This window comes from Candoia aspera, chromosome 10 (assembly GCF_035149785.1).
Source record: "Candoia aspera isolate rCanAsp1 chromosome 10, rCanAsp1.hap2, whole genome shotgun sequence".
Taxonomy (NCBI): Eukaryota; Metazoa; Chordata; class Lepidosauria; order Squamata; family Boidae; genus Candoia; species Candoia aspera.
Window position 1 is genome coordinate 18,549,554 of NC_086162.1, and position 24,228 is coordinate 18,573,781.

The 24,228-nt window shown below is 41.1% G+C and overlaps 2 protein-coding genes across 2 annotated transcripts; both read left to right on the forward strand.

The window, feature by feature from the left end:
* Window positions 1–656: 656 nt before the first annotated feature.
* On the forward strand, window positions 657–19,681 carry LOC134503509 (B-cell receptor CD22-like; the record flags this gene model as incomplete). The annotated part of the gene is made up of 12 exons (XM_063312310.1): window positions 657–1,077; window positions 1,853–2,143; window positions 3,133–3,402; window positions 6,128–6,382; window positions 8,530–8,796; window positions 9,835–10,104; window positions 12,253–12,531; window positions 13,607–13,787; window positions 14,399–14,468; window positions 15,078–15,229; window positions 16,269–16,353; window positions 18,263–19,681. Coding segments are annotated over 12 exons (2,706 nt in total), but the record flags the coding sequence as incomplete, so codon positions are not given.
* A 3,215-nt stretch (window positions 19,682–22,896) lies between these two features.
* Window positions 22,897–24,228, forward strand: LOC134503510 (G-protein coupled receptor 42-like). The gene has a single exon (XM_063312311.1). It carries the CDS (start codon window positions 22,897–22,899, stop codon window positions 23,842–23,844), a length of 948 nt encoding a protein of 315 aa, XP_063168381.1. The 3' UTR covers window positions 23,845–24,228.

The following is a 24,228-nucleotide window of genomic DNA, read 5'->3' on the forward strand; positions in this document are numbered from 1 at the left end:
ACGGTTGTAAATGTGAGGATTGGTTGCAAAGTTGCTTTTGTTTCACCGCCATAAGTTCAAACGGTCACTGCACAAGACAGTGGTTAAGCAAGGTCTACCTTCCTAACAGGAAGTCAGCTCAGAGCTGACTCTTCCTAATGGTAGGGTGTGATAACTGCTGTAGGCTGCTGATGGAAGCTGGTGGTAAGAAGACCCTCACTTTAAGCTAGCCTGGTCTCCTCTTGTGTAATGGAGGACAGGTTTCCATCAACAGGTCAAAGAAAGGCAGAACAATTTGGGTTTTATGCAAGGAATGAGAGGGGGTGAGATTTCTCTCAAGCAGCAAAATTGGCGAGCCCTGGGGTGGTTGCTTTTTTCTCTTCGTAATGCAACTCCCTCTGAGATTGTCAACAGCTTCTTGGAAACTCCTTCCAACTTCGTGACTGAGGAGCAGTGATAAGGAGGGATATCTAAGGCCTCCTTGGAGGAACCCAACTAAGGCTTGATCATTGCATTTCTGTATGATAGTGTCACTTCTTCTCCACTTCCAAGCAGTGAGTAGAATCTGGGTTAGGATGTGGGGTTTTCACTGTGGATGTAAGAAGACACTAGTGACTTGTTGCTCTCGGTGCATTTTGCTCTGAGAGGTAAGGAGATGGATCTAAATCAAATTTCATTATCTGATTCCCTTTTCAGGTTCTCTAGGAAAGCCATTATCCGTGAAACCTCTATACCTAGAGGCTTGGGAGGGGTCTTGTGTGTACATTTCATGCAGCATCGGAGAGGTGTATGAGCAACGATCTGTGGATCCCCTTTCCCTTGTCTGGTATTTTGAGCCTGCCTATGAAGATGCCCTGAAAGACTACAAAGGAGAGCTCTTATACAAAAGCAACAGTAACCAGATTGCAGATTCAGTCAGTCCTGCGTTTAGTAATCGAGTGGCATTTGTGGGGGATTTAAAGGACAGAAACTGCAGTTTGAAAATTTCCCATCTCCGCCAAAACGATACCGGCATGTATGGAATCAGACTTTATTGGAAAAGAGGAGAGTTGCATAGTGAGGGACAATGGTTGGAAAAAGTCTCTATTAAAGTTCACAGTAAGTTCTGAGAACATTGTGTGTGTGTGTGTGTGTGTGTGTGTGTGTGTGTAGGATGGATGGATGGATGGATGGATGGATGGATGGATGGATAAATGATAGACTGGGGTACAAAACCTTCCTTTTCAAAATATCACCAACAAGATGTGAACTTGCAACTTCCAGTCTAGAAATGATTGCAGGCTATTAATTGGGACACATCTTTCAAAGGATACAACAAGAAAATGGTGCTTTCCATCTATGGGTAATTCATGGGCCCAGTTCTCCTTGTTCAGCATAAGGATGTGTTTAATAGGCTGGTCATGGTCTCTCAAGTGGAGATGGAAGATTATTCAGAAACATACCTTCCTCCTTTCCTGTGACTATTTGACTTAACCACAGTTATAATCAGTCAAAGTTATAACAGTTATAATGTTTTGGTTTATTGCCCTTACATCTTTCCAGCCAAGAGGTGCATAACCTGAGGCCTCACTGCCGCTGTGTCCCTCCCCAAAATACTTTGGGTGCAGAATCCAAAATCTCTTCAGACATTTCTGCTGAATTGTAATTTTTAATGTGATAATAGGGGACAGTTATTAAATACATATTAAACGTAAGGTTTTTTTTTTTTTTGCTTTTCTTTCTCCACTCCAAAGTTCAGTCTGAAAACATGATAAAATACTGGTGTGAATATGGTGGATTTCTAAATTAATAAAGTTTTTCTTTAAAAAGCAATTCAACTTTATTCAACATCTTCTCTGTAAAATATTTTCTTCCTTCTGTTATCTGATTGCAGAATCCCCTTCAGAACTAATAGAAATTGTGTCCCCAGAAATGGAAGAAAACAAGTTGTATAAATTGGCCTGCTGGGTACCTTATTACTGCTTTTATGAGCCCATAATATTGACTATCCAAGGATTAGGAGATCGTCCGTTGTCTCAAAAAAGGACCAATGAAAACCAAAAAGTACGCACTGAGCTGTCTTTACAGCCCACTTGGAAGGACCATGGGAAACAATTGACATGTTTGCTAAAAACCCACAATGGGAGAGAAATAAAGAAAAATTTTACAAAACTGGAGGTGAAATGTGAGTGTACAATGGGATGGAAGCTGATGCAGTGGTCAGGGGTATCCATAGGATATGGTCAAAATAATCAAGATGGTGGCCCCAATGGTGTAATCAAAGCTTTGCCCATTTTTAAGTGCATCATACATTCACCACACCCTGAGGACATCCCTGGCGGTGGTGCAATATGGAAAGAACATTTTGCCAAATATGAGTACCTTTGGAGGAATTGGGCAGAGAATTCAAGCTGTTGGCTTTGATACACAGAAGAATGTGCATGTGTAAAATGAAGAACTTTTGCAGTCATGTCCTTCAACAGTTCATGTCTCTGCTTTCTAGAATTCCAGGGGAAGGGCTGTAGATTCCATACAGTGGCTGCATCACACAACACACTTAACCAGTTATGTAAAAACTTAGCAGCTGCATTCAGGAAACCGGCAAGCTAGTTTGCTTGGTTTTAATTCCAATTAGTTATAGCATGGGGGGTGGGGGGGAGAGACCTCTGCTGATCAAAGGCAAGCCATTGTTTAGGTCCAATGTATTGTGTGAACCCAGAAAAATGGGTTAATACAATATCCAAGATAAGTATGTTGTGTGTACCAAACTAATGGATGTGGAGAAGCCTAAGCTACATGGCTTGATATTCTGATTTTTCATAGAGCAATTTCCTTAATCTATGAGGGGCAATATTCCAGATTAGGCACAAGGCTAACCACATTATGCAGACTAAAAGGGGCACAAGGTTAGGTATTTTTGCTGAGTACAAATTGTTATTCTTTTTATTTAATCAATATTTAAGGCTGCCCACTCATCAATGACTCTGGGAATCTCTGAGAGACTGGAATTGAGATAATTACAATTGTGAGGACCCTACTTTGAATTTTAGAACATTTAATCTTAGTTGGATCAGTCATTTTCTTAAACCTTTTTGTGGGAGATGGGCAGTGACGAAATTTGATAAATAAATTTTTGTTTTGCTTTGTTTTAATCCTGGGTCTTGTTTATTTTAGATGCTCCCAAAGGAGTTAGACTGAATGCTGATCTTGGAGACACAGTCAAAGAGGGAGACAACCTCTCTCTGGAATGTATAGTTAACAGCAGTAATCCAAACGTGCATTATTATGAGTGGCTTAAGGATGGTTACGTACAGAGGAATTCGCAGGGTGTCTCCAGAACTGAGATCAGTGGTTTAAACGAAATGGACTCTGGCAATTACGCATGCAGAGCTTCTAATTGGATTGGACGAACCGTCTCTGAAAACCTGATGATCAACGTCCAGTGTGAGTTGATTCTTTGGTGCTGCTGAGCAGAAGACTTTTGCAGTCTGAGTTTTTCTCTCTTAAGACCTCTTTGCTCTCTGGTTCTTCTGAAGATATTTTCATCTTCAAAAAAGAATACTGCATATACTCATGGATAAGTCCATTTGGGGATAAGCCAACCCTGGAATTTTTAACCAAAATACTGTAAAAAATGCATGACCAATGGATAAGTTGACCCTTGAAATGTTCATGGGTTTACATTTTCACCATTGGCTTATCTGTGGGTAATCCATGGATTATCCATTTTTCATGGTGTTTTGGTTAAAAATCTGAGGGTCAGTTTATCCAAAGATGGGCTAATACGTGAGTTTACATGGGATATACAGGTACTTTAAAAATTTATTCCCATATATGCTTGTGTATAAACCCATCTGCAGATAAGCCAAACCCATTTTTTTGGGTGCATCTTGGCACCTAAAATTCTTATTAGCTAGTATATATGGTAGATGCCTGCATTTTATCTATCCAGGATAGGAAAGAAAACATGGTCATGTTGGACACAGTTGAATATTCGTTCCCTGTAGATTTTAAATTTACATCTCAGAATTTAGGAAAATCCCTGACACTACTACCCTTTCCACATTTATCTGGGAATAAGATCCATTCGGCATAATAACACTGATTCCCCAGTAGACAGGATAGAATTGCATCATTAGATACTGAAGAATAATAAACTTGCTGATTTTTTCTCTTTCCTTTTTGAAAAATATCATTTCATTAAAACATTAAAAAAATCAGAATTAACATTCCTTTACTATTGTACAAAAGCGCAAATCCTTTTTTTAAACCATCCAACCAATTCTATTGGAACAGCTAAATAGTGAGGAAAATGAAGGGAAAAGAGAAGAAAAAAGCATTTCTAGCTTTTTTCTTTTTTATATAACAGCTATATAGTGAGGAAAACAAATGGAAGAAAGAATAAAAAAATATTCAAGTCCGGGGTGTGTGTGTGGAATAAATAAAAACCATTAAAAATGAAACAAAACTCTTTAGAAATACCAGTCCCCCAACAATTAAACAAAACTAAAAACTAAAAAAGCAAAAAAGCAAAAAAGCAAAAAACAAGAAACAAGAAACAAACCCAAACAAACCCCCATTCCCCAATTTTATCTAATTCTATAGATATACTGTATGTAGAAAAAAACCATTAAAAAAAAGAAAATAAAACCCCCACAAAATAGATCCAGCTATTTAAATTACAGGTAGTGCTTGCTTAAAGACCACAATTCGGATTGGCAACTCCATTGACTCTGCTTGTTGGAAGCTGGCTGTGAAGCACCTGAATGTTAATCATGTGGCCGTGGGGATGCTGTGATGGTCGTAAGTGTGAGGACTGGTGGTAAAACTACTTTTTCAGTGCTGCCGTAACTTCGAACGGTCCCTAAACAGAGCAGTTTTTAAGTGAGGACTACCTGTATGTAACTTTCTTCAGTTTCATCATTATAACTATATTTTTAAACGAAGAGTGATATCTATTATAGTGTATTTGAAATATTTATTTTTTAAAAAGCAGAAGGATTTTAAAAGCCAGTTTCTGAGACCTTTCTAAAAGCAGAAAGAATGGGATTCCACACGGTGAAAGTGCTGCTGGGGGGGTGCTGTACCCCAATGCCAATCACATTTTTGTAAGTTTCTGTAAGTCATAGCAATGTGAACACCTCCCTTTTACAGATTACAGGCATGGTCTTAATGAAACAGGTGACCTATTAGAGAATCAGGGTTAAAAATTTTAAAGGGTTAATGCTGTTGCCTATAGGTCTAGCCCCATGAATATTTAGAGATCGTTTTAAGTCATCTTGGCTAAACAAAGCCTTAGACTACATTAAATTGTGGGGCTTCTCTATGGAAAGTCGGTGCTCATTAGGATTTGATAATGCTAGAACCGCCCTGAAACAACGAATCTGGGATGTAGATCTCCAAACAAATTTAAGTAAGGTGCTACACCCCAATATCTGTCATTTTCTTCCGGAAGGGTTCGCTCCAGCTTCTTATCTATCATCTATCACAATTTTGAAATTTTGTAAAGCTTTCACCTTAGCCAGGCTGGACGCTCTGCCCTCAGCAGTCCTTTTTGGACGTTTTAAGGGTACTCTCCTATGCACCTTCAGCTGCGTCCATGTGGTGATGGCTCAATGGAAACCCTAAGCCATATGTTGTTATACTGTTCCCTATATAAGGATTCTAGACAGATCCTCATATATCCATTATTGAAGAAATTTCCAGGCAGGGAGAGTGACTTCTATCTAATGTTACTTTTTTCGGACAAGGACCCAAAAATATCCTCCCAGGTTGCCCAGTTTTGTGCTACCATCTGCACAATACGCCGCACCATCACTTAGATTTTGAATTTCTTAAGATAGTATTTTATTTCAATTCATTCTAGTATTTTCATTCTTAATTAATTTTGGATCGTAGTATATTAATTGCTTTTGTTTTTATATATATGTATTAATGTAAGATTGTTGCTATTGTGTCATTTTATTGTGTCTGGCCTTAGGGCTGTAATAAACGTGACGATGAAGGGTAAAATCAGCGTCTCGAATGAAGTCTAGAACAATATTCAACTTTGCTATCTTCTTCTTGCCCGTGTCAGATTAAATTATTCTCTTGCTCCTTCAGCAGAAAGAAAATGCAAAACATCTGGCTTACAAAAAAACTGGAATCAATTTCTTTTTCAATTCTCCAGATCCACCAAAGGTCAACATCCTAACTTTACCATCGTTCATCAAAGAAAAGGACAATGTGGTTTTGAGGTGTTCAGCCACTGGCAACCCTCCCATCACTGGTTATGAATGGTACAGAAGCAGCATGCCTGGTATTATCAACACCGAGAAGGAACTGCAATTTGAGGCAATTCGACCCAGTAATTCTGATACCTATCTTTGCGTGGCCCGTAATGAGATTGGCAACTCAAGCTCATCTGTCACACTGAAAGTTCATTGTAAGTAGAAACAGATCCTGGCATTGGAAGTTGTATAAGAAAATAGAAGGTTCTTCATCCACATGGCTGCATTTTGCTTACTGATCAGGATCTCAGTAAGAGATCTTTCCCATCTTCTGCATCCCTATTTTATTAATGAAAAGATATCAGGATTCAAACTGGGACTTTAGGTAGGCAAAGCAGGCATTTCATATGCCTTTAAATGAATAATCCTGTTTGATTTCTGGAAGCAGAATTGGGGTGGGACAGGCGGGAATAGATCTTGAGGGAGTTGCCCACTTGTTCATATGCCCAGCCTACAATCAATGGTTAGGATGTTGTTGATGGTTTCCAACAGCATGGTATTGGTATGTTGATTATTTTTAAATTAAATATACTATGGAGTACCAAATTTCTTAGCAATCAGTGAAAAAAAAATCTCATCAGTTCAGACTACAGATCTTAAAATTAAAACCATCAATTATTACAATCTGGATCAAAAAAAAAATTGCATTAAAGACCTCTTTAAAAGCTGGCCAAGAGGACAACCCCCTTCAACTAAGAATTCATCACTTTCTCTCCCAGTGTACTTATTATGCTGATCAGTGAAGATGGAGATGGATGAAGAAGGCCCTGCTCATCAGTGTGTAATAATATATTTGCAACTTCTCAGTGTTTTCCCCCCCCCAAATGCTTGGTATCTTGAGCATCTTTCTGCTTATCTCGCCCTAGATCAGCCAGTCCTCTTCAACCAGGGACTGTTCAGCATGACCATTGGAATTCTGGGAGTTGTAATGCTACCCTATGAGGAGCACCATGTGGGGGAAGACTGAGCTAGCTCTTCTTTAGTCAAGGGGGATCTCTCTCTCTCTCTCTCTCTCTCATTGTCTCGGTGCAACACTTTGGAGTCATTCTCCAAAAATTGCTTCAGAGTGTGCAGGAGTGTAAATGTAGTACCAGTCTGCAACACCTTAAAGCAACTGTTTCTGTTTTTCAGGATTGTGTTGCTGTGTGATGTTGAGAAAAAGACACAGTTGTTTTAAAACTTTGTAGAAAGGTGCTACATTCAAGCTCGTGTGTGCTCCAAAGGAGACAGCATCTGAACTGCTGCACAGCCGTAGTCGTATATCTCCTCTCCCCCAACAAAGGTACTTTAGAGCAGCAGAATTCAGGTCCATACAATGTCCTTTGGAGGCCATTATATGGAAGGATAAAATGCAGATATGAAGCTCCTCTTGCAGTTGAACTGGTGGCCAATTTTTCATTCTACTTCTTTGTTTAGTTTTTATTAAATTTAAAGATCATATGCATAATCTTCATGTGTAAACTCATGTACATCAAGAACAAGGTTGTAATCAAAAGTTATTCAAGGCTGTAACATTCGAAATATATAATCTATGCATTCAAATGTCCCAAGAGGAATTCTAGTTGATTCCTTGTTTATATGAAAAATATCGCCAATGCTCCAAATAATCAGGTAGCAGATTTGGCATGTTCTTAAAGCTGTTTTTAATATTAATGCTGAAGATATGTCACACATTTGCTGTTTTGGAGAACTAGATCCAAGCAGGTGCTTGTTGTAACACAGACCTGTCTCAGTTGAAAAGATTTCTCCCTTCAGTACAATTGATTTTTCTCATAGGAAGATTTATGCCGTCTCAGTCAAGTAAAAAAATTCATTCTAAAATAATCAAAGCTGTGGAACTGCCTCTTCACCACTAATGTTCTGAAGATGAAGCTCATTGGTTTTGTTCCCCAAAATTTATCTTCCCTCCCTAACCATGACAACAAAAAAAATAATGGTCTGAAGTAGCTCTAATTATGAACTGGTCAATCTACAAAATCTACATCTGGAGCTGATGTTTATATGTACTTTTTATTCTGGGGTGATTGGGCACAACTGCGATTGTTGACATTTCCTCACAATGCACAGCACTGCAATATTTTTGTGTGCTTTAGCACACTGCACATTGTACCACCTCAAGAAAGAGGTAAGTCAGGGTTGCTGCCCTTCTGCTCCCAACCTGCCTCAGAAACAGTGCTTCTTCTGCTCATCTGAAGTGGGGTACAACTTTGCAGAGATGCTTCAGAGGAACAGATCACTCAGATCATCACTGCAAAGAATCTCTTTCAAAAGCCATAAGAAACATACTGATCTTGTTTTGCAGATTGCCCAAAGGACGTCCAACTTTTTCATTTAAATCATTTGCCCATAAAGGAAGGAGACAAAGTCATCCTGAAGTGCTCTGTGGGCAGTAGTGTCCCCAGCCACAACTGGTACAACTTTTTAAGGTCAGATGCCTACATACAAAAAGGACATCCCTCCTCAGAACTGGGTTTCGTCGCAGAGCCTACACCAATCACTTCTTATGGATGTGAAGCATGTAATATTATTGGCTGCACTTTCTCTCCACCAATCACTTTGGATGTCCTCTGTAAGTAAGAATAATTACATGATGAGCTGGAAGCCTTTAAGCAAGTAAAGGGTTCCCAGGGAGATCCACAAGTGCCTTGGCCATTCAAGTCTTGTTCCAATGGATACAGCAAGAATAAGAAACTGAACATGGAACAAATTCTCTTAGGAAACTCGGGTTATAAATCCTGCACTTTAGGCCGAAGGAGCACAATTTTGGTCAGTCTCAGAGCCGCACTACATCTTTCAGCAGCAAACCAGAGGGCTGTACTCTAAAGGTGTGGCCAGGATAAGGAAGTGGGCTGAGCCATGATGTCTCCCATCAACCTTTGACTGAATTTAAATATTAAAATGGATATGTTCATGTGCTCCAACCTTTTCTCCTTTTTGGTGTGTTAAAATTAGAATTTCAACAGCAACTTTGGGAGGTGTTCTGGTGGGGACATAGCAGAACACCCTGCTATGTGCACCCCTGCTTTTTGTATGTATGTATGTATGTATGTATTTGTCTTTGTTAGAATTGTAAACTGCCTTACTTCCAGGAGGTCAAGGTGCACCTCCACCTCTTATTTTTCACCACAGTAAAAGCCCTGGGAGATAAGTTAAGCTGAGAGAGAGGGGTTAGCCTAAAGTCACCCAATTAGCTTCTGTGGCTGAAGATGTACTTCAACCTGCATCTCCCCAGTCCTAGTCCAACATTTCAACCACTACCTGACACTGACAAAGCTCTTTGCATGATCAACTCATTGTGGGGCATTGCCCCCTATGGATTACACGAGTAAAGAAGTGCTTTAGTGGTTTTGGGGTACCCCAAAAGTTGAGAATGATTTAATTAATGAGTATGTAGCTTTGGGTACAAAAAGGAAGCGGGGTGCTATTAGTGGAGTTGTTCAGTGTAGCCAACGTGTGCTTCGATGCTGGTCGCTCTATCACAGAGACATCAGGCACACAGCAGAGTATTTGATGGTGTAAGTTTCTTTCTTTGAAAGGGCAGATATTTAAGGTCAAGACCTATGGGATACCACTGTCTGATGCTTGTAATTCTCCTTTTTTCCTGCAGATGGCCCCAAAGATGTCAAACTCAATCAAGAACCACTGGGGCGGATCATCGAAGGTAGCTCTCTTCGCCTGTCTTGTACAGTGAAAATGGCAAACCCCCAGAAAGTCAGCTATACCTGGTACAAAAATGGGCAACTGCTGCCACTGAACTCTACAGAAAACATGATATTCTTCCAGAATGCCCATTCAACGAATTCTGGCATCTACCATTGTACAGCAAAAAACACCATATCTATCGCAGATTCCCCAGCTGTTAGGCTGGATGTGTATTGTGAGTACAAACACAAGCTAAGTGTGAAGCCATGATTCTCTTGCTGTGCCCAATAGGCTTTCTCTTCTAGGTGAAGTCATTGTTGACTCAAGCTTGATTCTTGGTTACTGCCTGGATATGTCCATACTATTTCCTAAGCTGCATTATGAAAGCAGTTTGCCACTGTCTTCTTCTGAGGTGCTTTTTTTTAATTTTTCCAGTTGAGCCTAAAGCCCTGGAATTTCCTGGTAGTCCCCCATGTAAATACTTTGTGAGCTTAACCAAGGTTGGTTAGATGTTGCCACCTAGTTTGGTGGTGATGTCCTTAGCTGTAAACACAAGACAATTCTCAAAGTGGTGGTCCATTCATGATTCTAAAGAGGCTACAATATTTTTTCCCAGCTTGGGGCTCTTGGGGATTAGAATCTAATTCCTATAATTTCCAACAAGCATAAGAAGTGAATAGCCTTCATTGCAGTCATTGACCAGTCCAATGTACAATTTTCAACCAAACAAGCATAACCTATCCATGATTTCTAGATGATAGGAGTTGTAGGTCTACATGTCTGGAGAATGGAGACAAGATGCGGAAGGCTGGGCAAGAGAAAAACGGTACTGCTTCTAATCATTCCCCTTATGGAATTTCATAGAAAATTTCTTGAAATTGAAGAATTAAAAATAGGAGTCTGGCAGCATCTGGATCCCCAAACTGAACAGTAGAAGACATCAGTGTTGGTGCTACATCATCCTGAAGTGAAATTTAGGTTGGGGTAGTAACAACTACTGAACTATCTTTCAGGAAGATTCATCTGTCTCCATCTTTCTTGTTATCCCAGTATTTACGGTAGGGATGTTCATACAGCTCTAGCTGATGTGGCTTTTTTTCAAATTTAGTCTGAATTGGACTATTGTGCTCTAATATGTGTGTGTGTGAATCCTCTGATTCCTGGATAACCTGCACTATCTCCTTGTGGTTTCCGTGTTTACATATATTCTTTGACCCAAATAGCCCATTATGGTAAAAAAAAAAAAACAGCTGCTATCAGTGTCAGCCACTTATTATAATATTAATTGTCATCCTGATGCCACAGCTTTCTTCATTTTTTGGCTATCCAGTCCATAGTGATCCACACTGGAGGCTGCTGTTGCTGGGGTGCGATTTTGGAGGGTGGAGTAGTAGAATATCATGACATTGGAACATAGTCAAGTTCTACTATCCTTTGTGTTGAAGAAAGGAAAGCTAGACATCCTGTTTTCACTTTCAGAAGCGTCTGTGCATCTCCTAAAACATTTAGGTTGGCTATAGAAAACCTAGAGAGCCAGTCTGGTATAGTGGTTAAGGTACCAGGCTAGAAACCAGGAGACTGTGAGTTCTAGTCATGCCTTAGGCCTGGAAGCCAGCTGGGCGACCTTGGGCCAGTCCCTCTCTCTCAGCCTTAGGAAGGAGTCAGTGGCAAACCGCTTCCGAAATCTTTTCATGAAAACTGCAGGGACTTGTCCAGGCAGTCGCTAGCAGTCAACAACAACAACAACAAAATGGAAAACCTACCCTGGTGGTCATACAGCTTTTCTTTTTCCTTTGAAAAATGAAAGCTGTACTTCTCAGAACATGGGGTAGTCCATCATATTGGGAGATTTGGGTGGAATATAGTGGAATTTCCTGCTGTCAGATGAGATCTTGACCCCACAGCTGAGGTGATTTTAAAAATGGACAGGACATATTCAGTGGATGACTGGGCTATCAGGGTCTACCATGTTTGTTGTCTGTGTACTCCCTCCATGTCACAGATATCAGCAGATCTAAGCAATAGTGAAAGAAGGTGATGACCCTCCTCTCCTGCCTCTGAGGTTCTCAAGTTCTTCTCATTGGTTGCTATATGAGAAAGAACAATAGACGTGACAAAGCAGTGTTTTGCAACCTTGGCAACTTTGAGATTTGTGGACTTCAACTCCCAGAATTCCCCAGCCAACATGGCCACTGCTGATAATTCTAGGAGTTGAAATGCAATATCAGGAAGTTGCCCAGGTTGAGAAATAATGGACGTGGATGCCTATTTCTCCAGGATTCCTCTCATGTCCTTATGAGTTCCTTTGTCTTGAAGTGATGTTGAGAATCACATATGCAAAAGCTGGGCTAGATGGAGTGACTCTATTTTTTATTCCTGACAGATGGGCCCCGTAATGTCCATCTAACTCTAGATAACCAGCAAGCTGTTACTGAGGGAATGGATGTCTTTCTGAGATGTGACAATGATGCCTATCCGTCAGCTGTTTTTTACAAGTGGTACTGGAAAGGGCAAGAGATCTTTAAAGAGTCTTCAAAAATCTTAGCACTCCACAAAATTAAGGTTGAGCAATCAGGAGAATATCTTTGCAAAGCATACAACAGTGTCTCTGATACAGAATCGCAACTCATGACCATCAGTGTATCCTGTGAGTATTTCCCTTGAAAAATATTGTTGCAGTTCCTAGGTGACCATCTTCGATTAAGAAATCCTTGGCAATGGAAAGACAACTAGTCAAACAGAACCAGGCAACTTTATGCCCTGCAGATGTTTTGGAGAGCAGCTCTAACCACTTGGTCATGCTGGCTCAGGGATTCATGGGAATTGAAACCAGGTTGGCTGATCCCGAAGTACAATATTTTGGATGAGCAACTCAGGACTGAGGAAGTTTCCATGAAGTTTAATCTGTTTTCAGGGTGGGGTGTATGTTTTCTTAGTTTGATTTGGGAGATAGAGCTAGGAAGAAAGCTATAGATTATTCCTTTAAAAAGCAAAAAGCAAAACCAAATGAAAAACCCAGACACCCCTGATGCAACTTGATGCATACATTTTGAACATTGTATTTCTCTCTCTCTCTCTCTCTCTCTCTCACACACACACACACACACACACACACACATATTTATACCTGATTCCCTAATACATGGATTTTCAGTACACCAGCTTCCATAGCATATTCAATTATGTAGTTATCAAAATATAATTTTTTGTATACAACTTTCCCAAATATATCCAATTTTCCCTGTGCAGCTTTCTCCCCCCGCCCAAATATATAAACTTTGTGTGTTTGTGTGTGTGTGAATTTTTGAGCCGAGAGGAGTTCAGAGAAGCCTGCAGATGCCATTAATTATAAATGCCATTAATTATAAATCTGGCTGAATTGAGGAAACAAGGTTTCAGCTTTAAGCCTTTCTTTTTACTGCGTGTCCTTACTTGGAATTGAGTCTCAAAGCTGCAGTTTAGTCATGGGGAAGATTTTTTCACTGAATGCTGCCACACTCAGAAGGCAAGGGGGAGAAAAGTCCAACTGCCCTCCTTATTCCTTACAACTCTGGCACATCCAGAAGCAGCCATTAAAAATACAAATATACATATGTAGAAGGTTCTACAAAATTATGTCCAGAGAAAAAGAAAGTAGTTGAATGCTGTTCTGCCATTTATACCTTTCGTGTTCATCTGAGCATGCAAGGTGCATGAATAGAAGTATGATGGAGCATTGGTATAGGTTTGATGAACAAATAAGTACATGGACACAAAACTTGTGGGAAATCAGATCCAGGTCCTGCTAATCTTTGTTATTCTTCATTTGTATCATGCAGACAGCGGAGCTACAGTGATGAAACATACCTTGATTGGCCTTGGCGTTTTTCTTCCCCTTGTTTTCTTGACAGGGTTGCTGCATTATGGCTGGAAGAAATGGTAAGTGAGAGTCAGTGGCTTGCAGGCAATGATCAATGATAGTCACCATCCTACTGATAGGGTCAGTGAAGGGCTTTGCCCTGCAGATATGGATGATGGTGGCAGGGGGGCTGGGGTGTCACTTTTTCCAAGGCAGACCTTTGCTTGGTAATATTTCCCCTGGAGGAAAACAAGATCCCTTGCTCCATAATTGGCTGACGAGGGACATCTCAAAAGAAAAGCATTTGATAAGAAATGAGGTACCATCAAAATCCAATCCAATCAAACCTTTATTACTGCCTTTAGGCCAGAGAGATCAAAATCAAATTGAGTCAAAGGCTGAAATAAGATTCAGCAAGCCAAATGTTCTATTCAATCAGTGTGAATCCTTAGGGGGGCAACTTACCAGTGGTGCTCAGCATGACCCTGGGATGCCATGGCCTATATTGGGCATTGCCATTTCTATAGGAACCGATATAGTTATGAAGCAGCAACCCCTCACCTCTGGTAGGGCTGGGTCCATCTCACACACAAACAGCAGCATGTTCACAGTGGAATCGTGGCATTCCTCCTGTGAAGGGCTTCCAAAGCCATGACTTGGAGGTGACTTAACTCTGTTTCTCCTCTTGCAGGAAGAAAACAATGCGTTCAGACATTGGCAGTACACAGAGATCGAACTCATTTTTTGTGAGGAAGGCTAAGGTTAAACTTTCTATTGTTTTCTACTGGTGCCCAATACAGTAGAGGAGGAGAGGGCATTGAGGTGGATTTGAAGGCCTTCAAGCCCCCTTGCAGTTCTGATAACCTAAATGTTCTTTCTCCTTTCACATCAAGTGATCGTATTAATAGCCTAGAATACTTCTCTATTTAGTAACTGAGGAACAAGATGTAGTGGGAGATGAAACCCGTTACCTGTAATGGTTGTGTAGGAAAGAAAGAGGGAGGAAGAAGGAGAAGGAGAAGAGAACATACTAGAACATAGTGGCTACTAGACTGGGACTGAACTGTGGAACTAGCAGAGGGATTTGGGGCTGGTCACTCTTTCTCATCTAACATATCTCACAGACTTGTGAGATTGAAATGTGAGAAGAGATTTTAATATACCATCCTGAGCTTTCAAAGGAGGAAAAGAGGGAGATTGTAATAAATGGATGCAATTTGACCAGCACCCAGTTTTTGTTCTTTCTAACAAGCTGCAATAATCAAATTCTCCCTCTTTGCTGTAGCTACGAAAATTGGTGGCTTAAGTCTTATTTCTAGGAAGGTCTTCCCTGGCTGGAAAATCAAGATTTTTTTTTCCCTTAGGCCAAGCGAGAGGTGTTGTCTAGTAACAACTGCAGACTAAATGAAGGTAGAACAGACAGACCTGTGGCCTTCCATAATGAGGAGCAAGAAGACACCATTTCATATGCAAGACTCCAGTTCCCCCCCACTGGGTCCAAAGAGCGTACTGTTTATTTCAGGTATGACGATGAAGTGATAAGGGAGCCAAGGAAATTGGGAGGGATACACTGCTGGCTTCAGATTTTAGCAGGGTTTTGATAAGGTGACCTGCTCTACTCCTTCCCTAACTATGCCTACTCCTTCCTCTTCACCATTGTTCCCACAGTCCATCTATTTGCCAGTCCCGCTGGACCCACCAGCATCTTCTGGGAAGGGGAGATAGGGAGGATGGTCAAGCTGAGCTTTTTTACTTTTTTACTGCTTGCTGACATGGAGAGAGAATATGAAGAGCCAGTAGGAAGGAGAAGAAAGAACAGCCACAGGGCCAGGAACTTACGGGGACTGGCAGTGGGCTCCCAACTGATAATACAGGCCTTGACAACCCTTGTTGTTAATCCTGGTTCAGTACAGAGGTCAAGATAAAGTCCTTTAGATGAGGGATCTGCAGCTCTTAGAAGGGGGTGTTTTGCTTCAGTGAAGGCTGAAATAAAATTATCTCGTAAGTGCTTTATCAAAATGCCCAGTACTGTTCTTCTAGCCGGTAGAGTGGGTAGTGTGTTTCCCTCTGCTTAGTGAAAGCCACTTCTGAGCATGTGCAGTGCCTGTGAGCAAGTGGCCAACTGAAGCCCAACTGGCAGAGATGGAGTGACTTACTTCCAAAAGATGCTACACTACAGCAATTTGAAGATGACTGGCTGTGTTTCATGCAGACCTACATTAGATCCCCGTGAGGCTGACTAGATAAAATGGAAAACTGCAGATTATTGCCTCCTTGGCTGCTGAAACTGTACGTAGGAGCTGTGTCTTTGAAACTGTAGCCATATTTTTTGGCCTTATTTGTCCCAGAGCCACCTTTATCTCCAGTCCACAAAGAAGGACAGCAGAGTTCCTGTGGACCCTAACTAATGGATAAAAAAGGGGAATTCCAGTTAGTGTCATGCAAAACATGCAAAGCAGAAGTCAGCTAGAGACACAAGTGACAAGGCAACTGGTGCAACATGAGTGAAAGCCAGGTAACCAAATAATCTTCTCACATGCTTAATGTCTTTTTGATTACAGTGTCATGCAGCCAAACTTGGCACCAGGTTCCTCAGATGACAGAGTGGTCTACAGTGTATTAAAGAAACCTGCACTCCCCCCCAAGGTACATGCCCTACTGTAATGGTTGCCTATCCTAAAACACTCTCAGACTCACAAGCAAGAGCTTCATAAAATCTGATTTATTTAAGAATAGTATGTAGGTTCACAAAGAAAGCTGAGAATGGGAAAAGCGCGCCAAATGCAAACTAAAAAACCCTGGTACAAATGAGATCCCTCCACTCGTAGAATCTTCCCAGGCTCACAATCCCAGGTACTCCTAACGGCTTCTGCTGGTCCACGGGAAAAGTCCTTGAGCAGAGCACATAACCCAAACACATTCCATTGAAACAAACCTAGATACAGAGCTCGGCACAAGGTCCCCCACCAGCTCCCTCCCAACAGCAACTCATGTCAGCACCATGGCATGTGAAATGTTACGATGTACAGTGCACATTGAAACAGTGAACATGACACCTACTTAAGGCAGATTTCTGTGGGTTATGAACAGGGGTGCATTCTTGATCCTGTAGCTCAGCCTCCCCAAGATATTGCTGGGACTGCAGATCTCAGAATGTTCAACCAGCACATCTGGAAGGTATTTGTTTGGGGAAGGCAGAAGGTCCTTCTTTCCTGTTTCATCCTATGTTAGAGACAGAAAGGTTTGAGTAGATCATGCAGATGGATAGAGATGGGTCTGCTACCTATCATATCCTAACACCACCTTGGTGACACTACTCAACGTTGTTTTATATTGACTTTCTACTCAAAGGATCAGGGCCAGGTATACTGTATATGGATCACCAGATGTGACCCTCACTGGATAGGTTTGGACTACAATTTCATCACTGCTAGGCAACCTGTCAGGGGACATGCTGGCTCGGGACAATGAAATTTGAAATCCAGTTTATCTGGATGAGAAAGTCATGGTCTCTTGATTTGGTTTGTTCTTTTCAGGTTTTACTTTTTTTTTTTTTTACGATTTATGAGAAACTCTCACCCTTGAGATAGTATTTTATTTCTCTAAAAAAGACGAACATGTGTTTCCCTTTTCTGGGCTGAGTTTCTTTAGTAAGTGATGTGGTCCCAAGGGCTTCTGCTGTTGACACTCTTCCCTCCTGAGCTTGCCCGCTTTTATTTTTATAATGTCTCTGTACCTTTATTTAGCACCATGAAAAGCCGAAATTGAATCATGAGTAAGGATGAGCAGTTTGGGCTAATTTTTAAGTTTCCCAGCATGAAATCTTCTTCAGCCCATTTCTGCATGAGCTTGTAGATTTATCTGAAAAATGAAAGGTCTGGAAAGACATTCATTTGCATTTCCATATTCATTTTCCGTATGTTTTTGTGCACCTGGCATATGGGCTTTTTGCAAGCAATTTTCCTTTATTTTGAAGGGTGACATGTACATTTTAAAGAGAGGATAGATAGACGATAGAGAGATAGAGACAGAGATAGATGATAGAGCACTTTCATGTGCACTTATAATGAGACTACGGGACTTTTTCAGTTTAAGCCATTTTTTTCTTCCAGTTTAGGAAGTGTGGGCATCTAGAGGATGATGAAAAGCTGTATAAAAGAAAACAAAAGTATTAGCAGTAGCACTGTCCATCCCCTTCAACAATAAGCTGAAAAACACCACACCACCATGAAAAAAAATGGGAAAGAGGTGTTCACTGAGAATAATTAAGAAAAGCAGAAGGAAACCTTGAGAAATTACAAGGCAAAGTTTGGCACAGGACTGACTTCAAATCAGTTTTGGTTAGGTGACATCCAAAAGGTGAATTTCACCTGACCCATCAGTTGGAAACAATATGGTCTACTCTGACAGGTAATGGCTCTCCAGAATTTCAGAGAGGAGTCCTTCCCTGTTCATTTTGAGGTGCTGTTGACTGAACTTGTTCACATTTAAAGGGTGCTGTCTACCAGAATCTATTATCCTTTACTTAAACAAGTTCCTTCTCCTCCTATTTTAGAATGACTCCAAGGTGGATTATGAGAATGTGGTGAACAAAGAAGAAGAGGAACTGCACTACTCTTCCTTGGTGAATCTGGCGCCACAGACCCGTCCCATCAACGTAGACTCAGAAACAGATTCTGAATCACAAGACAGTATCCAGTATGCAGCTCTGAAGCACTGATTTACTTAGGACAACAGAGATCAGGACTCTTCCTGTTCCGCAACTGGGGAGTGGGAATGGATTAGAGTTGGGTCTATCTACAGCTTTCATTTTACAGCCAAGAATAGCAGAGCTCTGAGGGTAAAAGAGGAAAGATAAATCAGGATAAGGAGCCAATAAAGCCAGGATTTATGCTTATATTATGTGTCCAAGTCAACAACTGGAGGTACAGTGTATGGCTGGTATAATGGTCAGCTTTCAACATGTAAACCTAATTCGCTGATGGGTGAGATATTCTTTTCTTCTTGACTAATATAGCTTGCTGTTCTCTTTCTGATATTCAATCCACTCCTTAGGGATACTGGAAACGATTGCAGAGCAGATCATGTAGTTAGGTTCTTTCAATTCTGGCTAGTAGCTCCTTTCCAGACCAGACATCTTCCAGATTAGAGATCCATAATTTGCTACCTAGCCCATCAAGTTGTCATGCACTGTGTCTTCTGCCAGGGTACAGATACTTCTACCTTACTGGTTCCCAGCCATGCAGGATCTATTACCAACCAGTTCTCCAGAATAAAGTAAGCAATTATCCAAGATACATTTTTCCTTCTATGCTTTTCAGAGTATAGTTGGGTTTGCTTGGCCAGGTCAGTTAAATTCCTAGTACCTGCATTTGAATAACAATCTCAGTTTGCTTAGTTTAGCCTCGTTTTTTTGTGTTTCTGTGCACACATGTGGCTTAATGTGATGGGTAAAACTGAGCCCATTTGGTTAGTGTATTGTTCAATTTCTGCAAGCCCAGTTAGTTCAGTAGCTAACTGGTTGAGTGAACCCATCATGTGTAGTGATGATTTCTCCCACCTTTAACTTATGCACAGGGACATAGGAAGCACTATAATCCAAGTGAAACAATCAACCTTTCCATTTCAGTACCTTCTAAAAACTAGATTAATTTTTCAAGATTTCAGACAGAATTTTTTTTTCTAATCTGAGATGACATGAATTGAAACTGAGATCTCTGGCAAGCAATATATCTCTTCCACCAATGAGTGACAACATGTTTCTATGGTCATTCCACATGGGTAGTGAGATCACTCCAAGAGAAGAAAGATGTATAACCAGGATCAGGATCAGTATAGGTTATAAACAATGGGCTCACATTGATGGACTTGGCAGTGCAGGAGACAGAAGGAGTACCAGCACACAGCTATCCTGTGGTTCTGTCCTGGCTATTGCACTATTTTGTCCAATAATCGCCAATAAAATGATCAGATGAAAAAAAGACCTAGCACCATTCTTTTCTAATTATATCTGTTATGAAATCATTCCAAAAATGTATGTAAACAGAAAAATATCATTTACAATATGTTACATATTTGTTTAAAATGGCAAAAAGTAAGTACAAGCTCATTCTGGGATGTCCTCCAATGTTCAGAAAGTTTGCTTCTCCACTGAAACAGCCTTCTGGTTTTCTACCTCATTCCCAAGATGCATTAGGGTTTTTCTTTTCTGGACAATAGATGGGGTCAAGTTGGTCTTCTCCTTGCTCTGATGTTCTTCCAGGGAGGCTGTGGGTACAATCTCTCATAGGATTCATTTTCGTTCTAATAGCAGAATGGATTTCCCATGATTGAAGGCTTCCTTACATAATTCTAGAACAGAAGAGGAACATGCTGGGCCAGAGATTTTTCTCCTTGCTGGGTAGGGAGATTTTTAAGGGAAGGAAGAATCCATATGCCCTATGTGTAATACTATAATACAGATGGTCCAGGTGGATTTGGATATCTCCTTCCCATTCAGCAGCTAATTAACTTTTTAGATGTAAGCACCACAGAAAATTATAGTTTGAAGAATGAAGGAAATTTAGCAGCTGGTAGAGTTGGTACCTGTTTCCTTGTCACGTGCTAGGCATGCAAATGGGATTACTTTGTAAATAATTCTTACACCCTCTCCCTGCTTGGGAAAACAGAAGTCCTATTGATCAAAGAGTTTTAGTGGCTCTTAACAACACCAGCCATCAGCAAATCAACAAACACTGTTGGAGGAAGGAGCTGGGGTGGGGAGAATGAACTATGCCCACCACTTAAAGGCAAGGCAAACAACAGCTGTGGGCAAGGGAGGTCAAACAGCAACTTGGTCAATATTCTTCTGGCTAGATAAGTGTCAGAGAAGGCATTATGGGGCCCATTTCCCTTCTAACCAATCCTGACCTTTTGGACATTTTATCAGATAACACCATCTTGTTTGCATTTGTGCCACGCAACCATGCAGCAGGCTGAACCACTATGGAAGTCTTCCTGATTGACGAGGCTGTTTTGTTGACAGAATGAAGAGTCGACACAGTTAAATGTAGTGTGGCAAAGTGCTTAGCTATCTGGGGAAGACACGGCTTGGGGCTGGATGCTTCCAGAAGATGCTGACTCTGATGCCTTCAGAAGCATCAGAGCCTCATATACCAAAAGGAAGAATTTTCCCACCCACTCCAAAAACACAGCAGGTCTGGCTTCTTGCATTGTGAGGGAAAGTAATAGATAGTGTTAGTGACTCTTGGGTGTAGTAAAAAGAGGGTTGAGTTTTGGTCCCAGTGCATGGATCATATATGTTGTAATCAAAATGGCTTCTCCTCCAAGAATATAAGTGAAAGAATACAAATGACCACCTCAGTGAAGCCTGGTGGTGGGTTTGGAAGTTTTCTTGAACTATTGTTTTGTCATATAGCCCCATAACTCAGGGATGTGGCAGGGGCCCTTGGACACTCTTTCCCAGTCTTCTGAGCATACACAGAAGACACTGCTGCTCGAATTGTACAGAATAGTTTGCAAAGCTTTAACGTAATGCCATCATGGCTGCCTGCAAATCCTAAACAATGGTCCTCAAAATCTATTTTGCTTTAATTTTTTTGCTGAAGAAACGGATAGCATATATCTACCTGGCTCACCATCTTCTCAGTTAGGAAATAAATCTGTGAGATAAATACTAAAGATATATATTTTTTAAAAAAAACTCCCCAGATCATTTCAATTTTGAGATGAACAGTTTATCTCTCTGATAGTGCTTACTTGCCAGTTAAATTTGTATATGTGTCTATGTGGCCATCTGTCATCCATCCATCCATTTCCTCCCTCATGCTTTGTGGTCACTGATACAGGGGAAATGTGACAGTTTTTCAGAGATATTTTCTGTTGTTGTATTTTAACCAAATCATCCAGGGTTATATTAATTGATTCAGGGGTGTGTTATATTAAAGAGACAAATTTGTCCTTTCTGACTGACTCACTTTAGAGAATTAACTTTCCACCAGTCATCAGAGCGTGGTTCCTTCCTGAGGAACTCAATCTATTTTCACATACTGGCAGAAGTAATATGACACGTCATTTAAATACCATATATATATATATATTTCTAATACATAATAATTTTTTTAAAAAGGCATTGGCCAAGATCTGATGGTTGTTTACAGAGGACCAATATATCATGAATTTATGCACATGCATCCACACACAGAGGATGAATGTATCTAAATCTACATCATCAATACCTAATATCTGTATATCTGTCTCTCTCTCTCAAAGATTTCAGAGTCACTTAGAAAAAGGTTATCCTTTTTTATTTGGATGATTGATATCCTGCTTTAATTCAACATTGAAAATATTTTAATGCAATGTCCTGATAAGAAAACAACATAAAACCAACAGGAGTTGATTACAGTATAAGCTTTGTCCACAGGGGTGTCCATGGGGCGGTGGTGGTAAAAAAGGAAGTAAAAATGTTGGCCACAGCCATGTGATTGACAGTTTGCCCCTTGTTTACACATGTCACAATGCACATAAAAAGGCGTGGGGCTTGGATTTCATGGCCGTGGGTGCCATTCTTGACTTTTTTGACCTCCTCCCTTTAGATATCCCTGATTGTTCAGGATCTGTTTAAAAGCGATGGATGGAGGATTTTGATGGACTTTGCTGATACTTTCACCCCAAATATTGTGCCTGTGATATGCTATGCTCTTAGCTGAGGGGGGAGCGTAAGATACGATGTGAAAGGACGTTGAAGTTTAAGGTTTTGGATATTTGTGAATTCTGGTTTGAGGTGACTTATTCCACATTTCCGAGCTGGTGTGCAGCAGTGACCAAGCTTCTAGGAGGCCCATACCTCTTTCTACATCACTTGTTTCCTTTTCCTGTTCCCCAGATTAGTCCAGGCATACCGAGAAGCCCAGTGGGCCATGAGAAACTTCGTACGACTTTCCGGGGTTTATGGCTTTATTGCCCTGGCTCATAGTCACTTTCACTGAACAATTTCTCATGGTCCATTTCACCAAAGTGCTGCCTTGTTCCATGCTTCTTGCATTTGCTCACTCTCTCTCACACACAGCTATTTAACAGCTAAACTTGAGACATTCTCGGCACTGCTTGCGAAGCTGTTTGAAAATGGACAAGAGGAAGAAATAGACAAGCCGGCTTTGCTCCCTCCTGCTCATTGATCCTGATGTGATGGAAACTTGGGAGATCATTTCTTTGGTGGTCTATGGGGCAACCATCCTTTTGGGATTGCCCTCCAACATCCTGGCCCTTTACATCTTCTATTGCCGTGCCCGGGTTCGCCTGACCCCCAACCTCATCTATATGATCAATCTTTGCCTCTCTGACTTGGTCTTCATCTTTTTCTTACCTCTCAAGATGCTGGAAAAAGGGAATGTAGACTGGACCATGCCCGGCTTCCTATGCCCTCTTTATAATTTGATCCATTTTGGCACAATTTACACCAGTGCCTGCTTTCTAACGGCTGTGAGCGTGGGGCGCTTTTTGGGAGCTGTTTATCCCATCCATTATCAGGTTTACAAAAAGCCTCGCTATTCCTGCCTGGTTTCTGTGGGCATCTGGAGCTTGGTAGCATCCCATGGTGTCCTCCTCTTTGCTCTTGAGATCTCCAGGGACACCAATTCCAGCCTTTTTGCTGGTAACAGCTCTTCCTGCTATCACAACTTCAGTGAAGACCAACTGGCTTTATTGGGCCCTGTGAGGCTGGAGCTCTCTGTGGTCTTGTTCTTTCTCCCCTTGCTGATCACAGCCTTTTGCTATGTTGGATGTATCCGCGTCCTGGTTGGGTCGCATCTCCACCTGCGGAAGAAACGCCGTGCAGTGCGGGTGGCGGTGGCCACTTTATCTGTTTTTGTTCTCTGTTTTGGCCCTTACAACATATCCCATGTTGTAGGGTTCATCTATGGGGAGGATGTTTGGTGGCGCACCGTGGCTCTGCTTCCAAGTGCGTGCAATGCTTTTCTGGACCCCCTCATCTTCTACTTCCTCTCCTCTGCCATGGATGATGGGATTGTACAAGTTTGGCGCTCCCTGAGACAGAAATGTAGCTCTATCCGGATGAAGATTGTCTTGGCTCATGGGAAAGCAAAGAGCCAACGGGGAGACAGTGGTATTGCCTGAGGAACTGGGAATTCTTCATTTTCCACCATGCCTTCTGTCCTGTAGCCTCTAATCTATGGGGCAATGGGATTGGACAGTCAGACTTTTACCATTCAGAAAGGGAGTTTGGCTTCATCCATGATGAAGAACAAATATGAGCTGTGCTGTACATATGCAGCAAATATCCTGTCTGACCAAACAATAAAATCAAGGATTTATAAGGGTGAGGTGTCAGCTACAGAAATATCACCTTAGGACTGTACCTTTCTTATATTTTGGGGTCACTTTACATGGCATGGAGAAGACAGCCGTGGAATTCAGTAGGGGAGATCAAATCAAAGCGAAAGATCTACCCCACACAAACTGGAATCTTATCTTGCAAACCATTTGATGAGATTAGCGGCC

Coding starts and splice junctions, on each gene's coding strand:
- LOC134503510 (XM_063312311.1), top strand. CDS start 22,897: ATGGAAACTTGGGAGATCATTTCTTTGGTGGTCTATGGGGCAACCATC.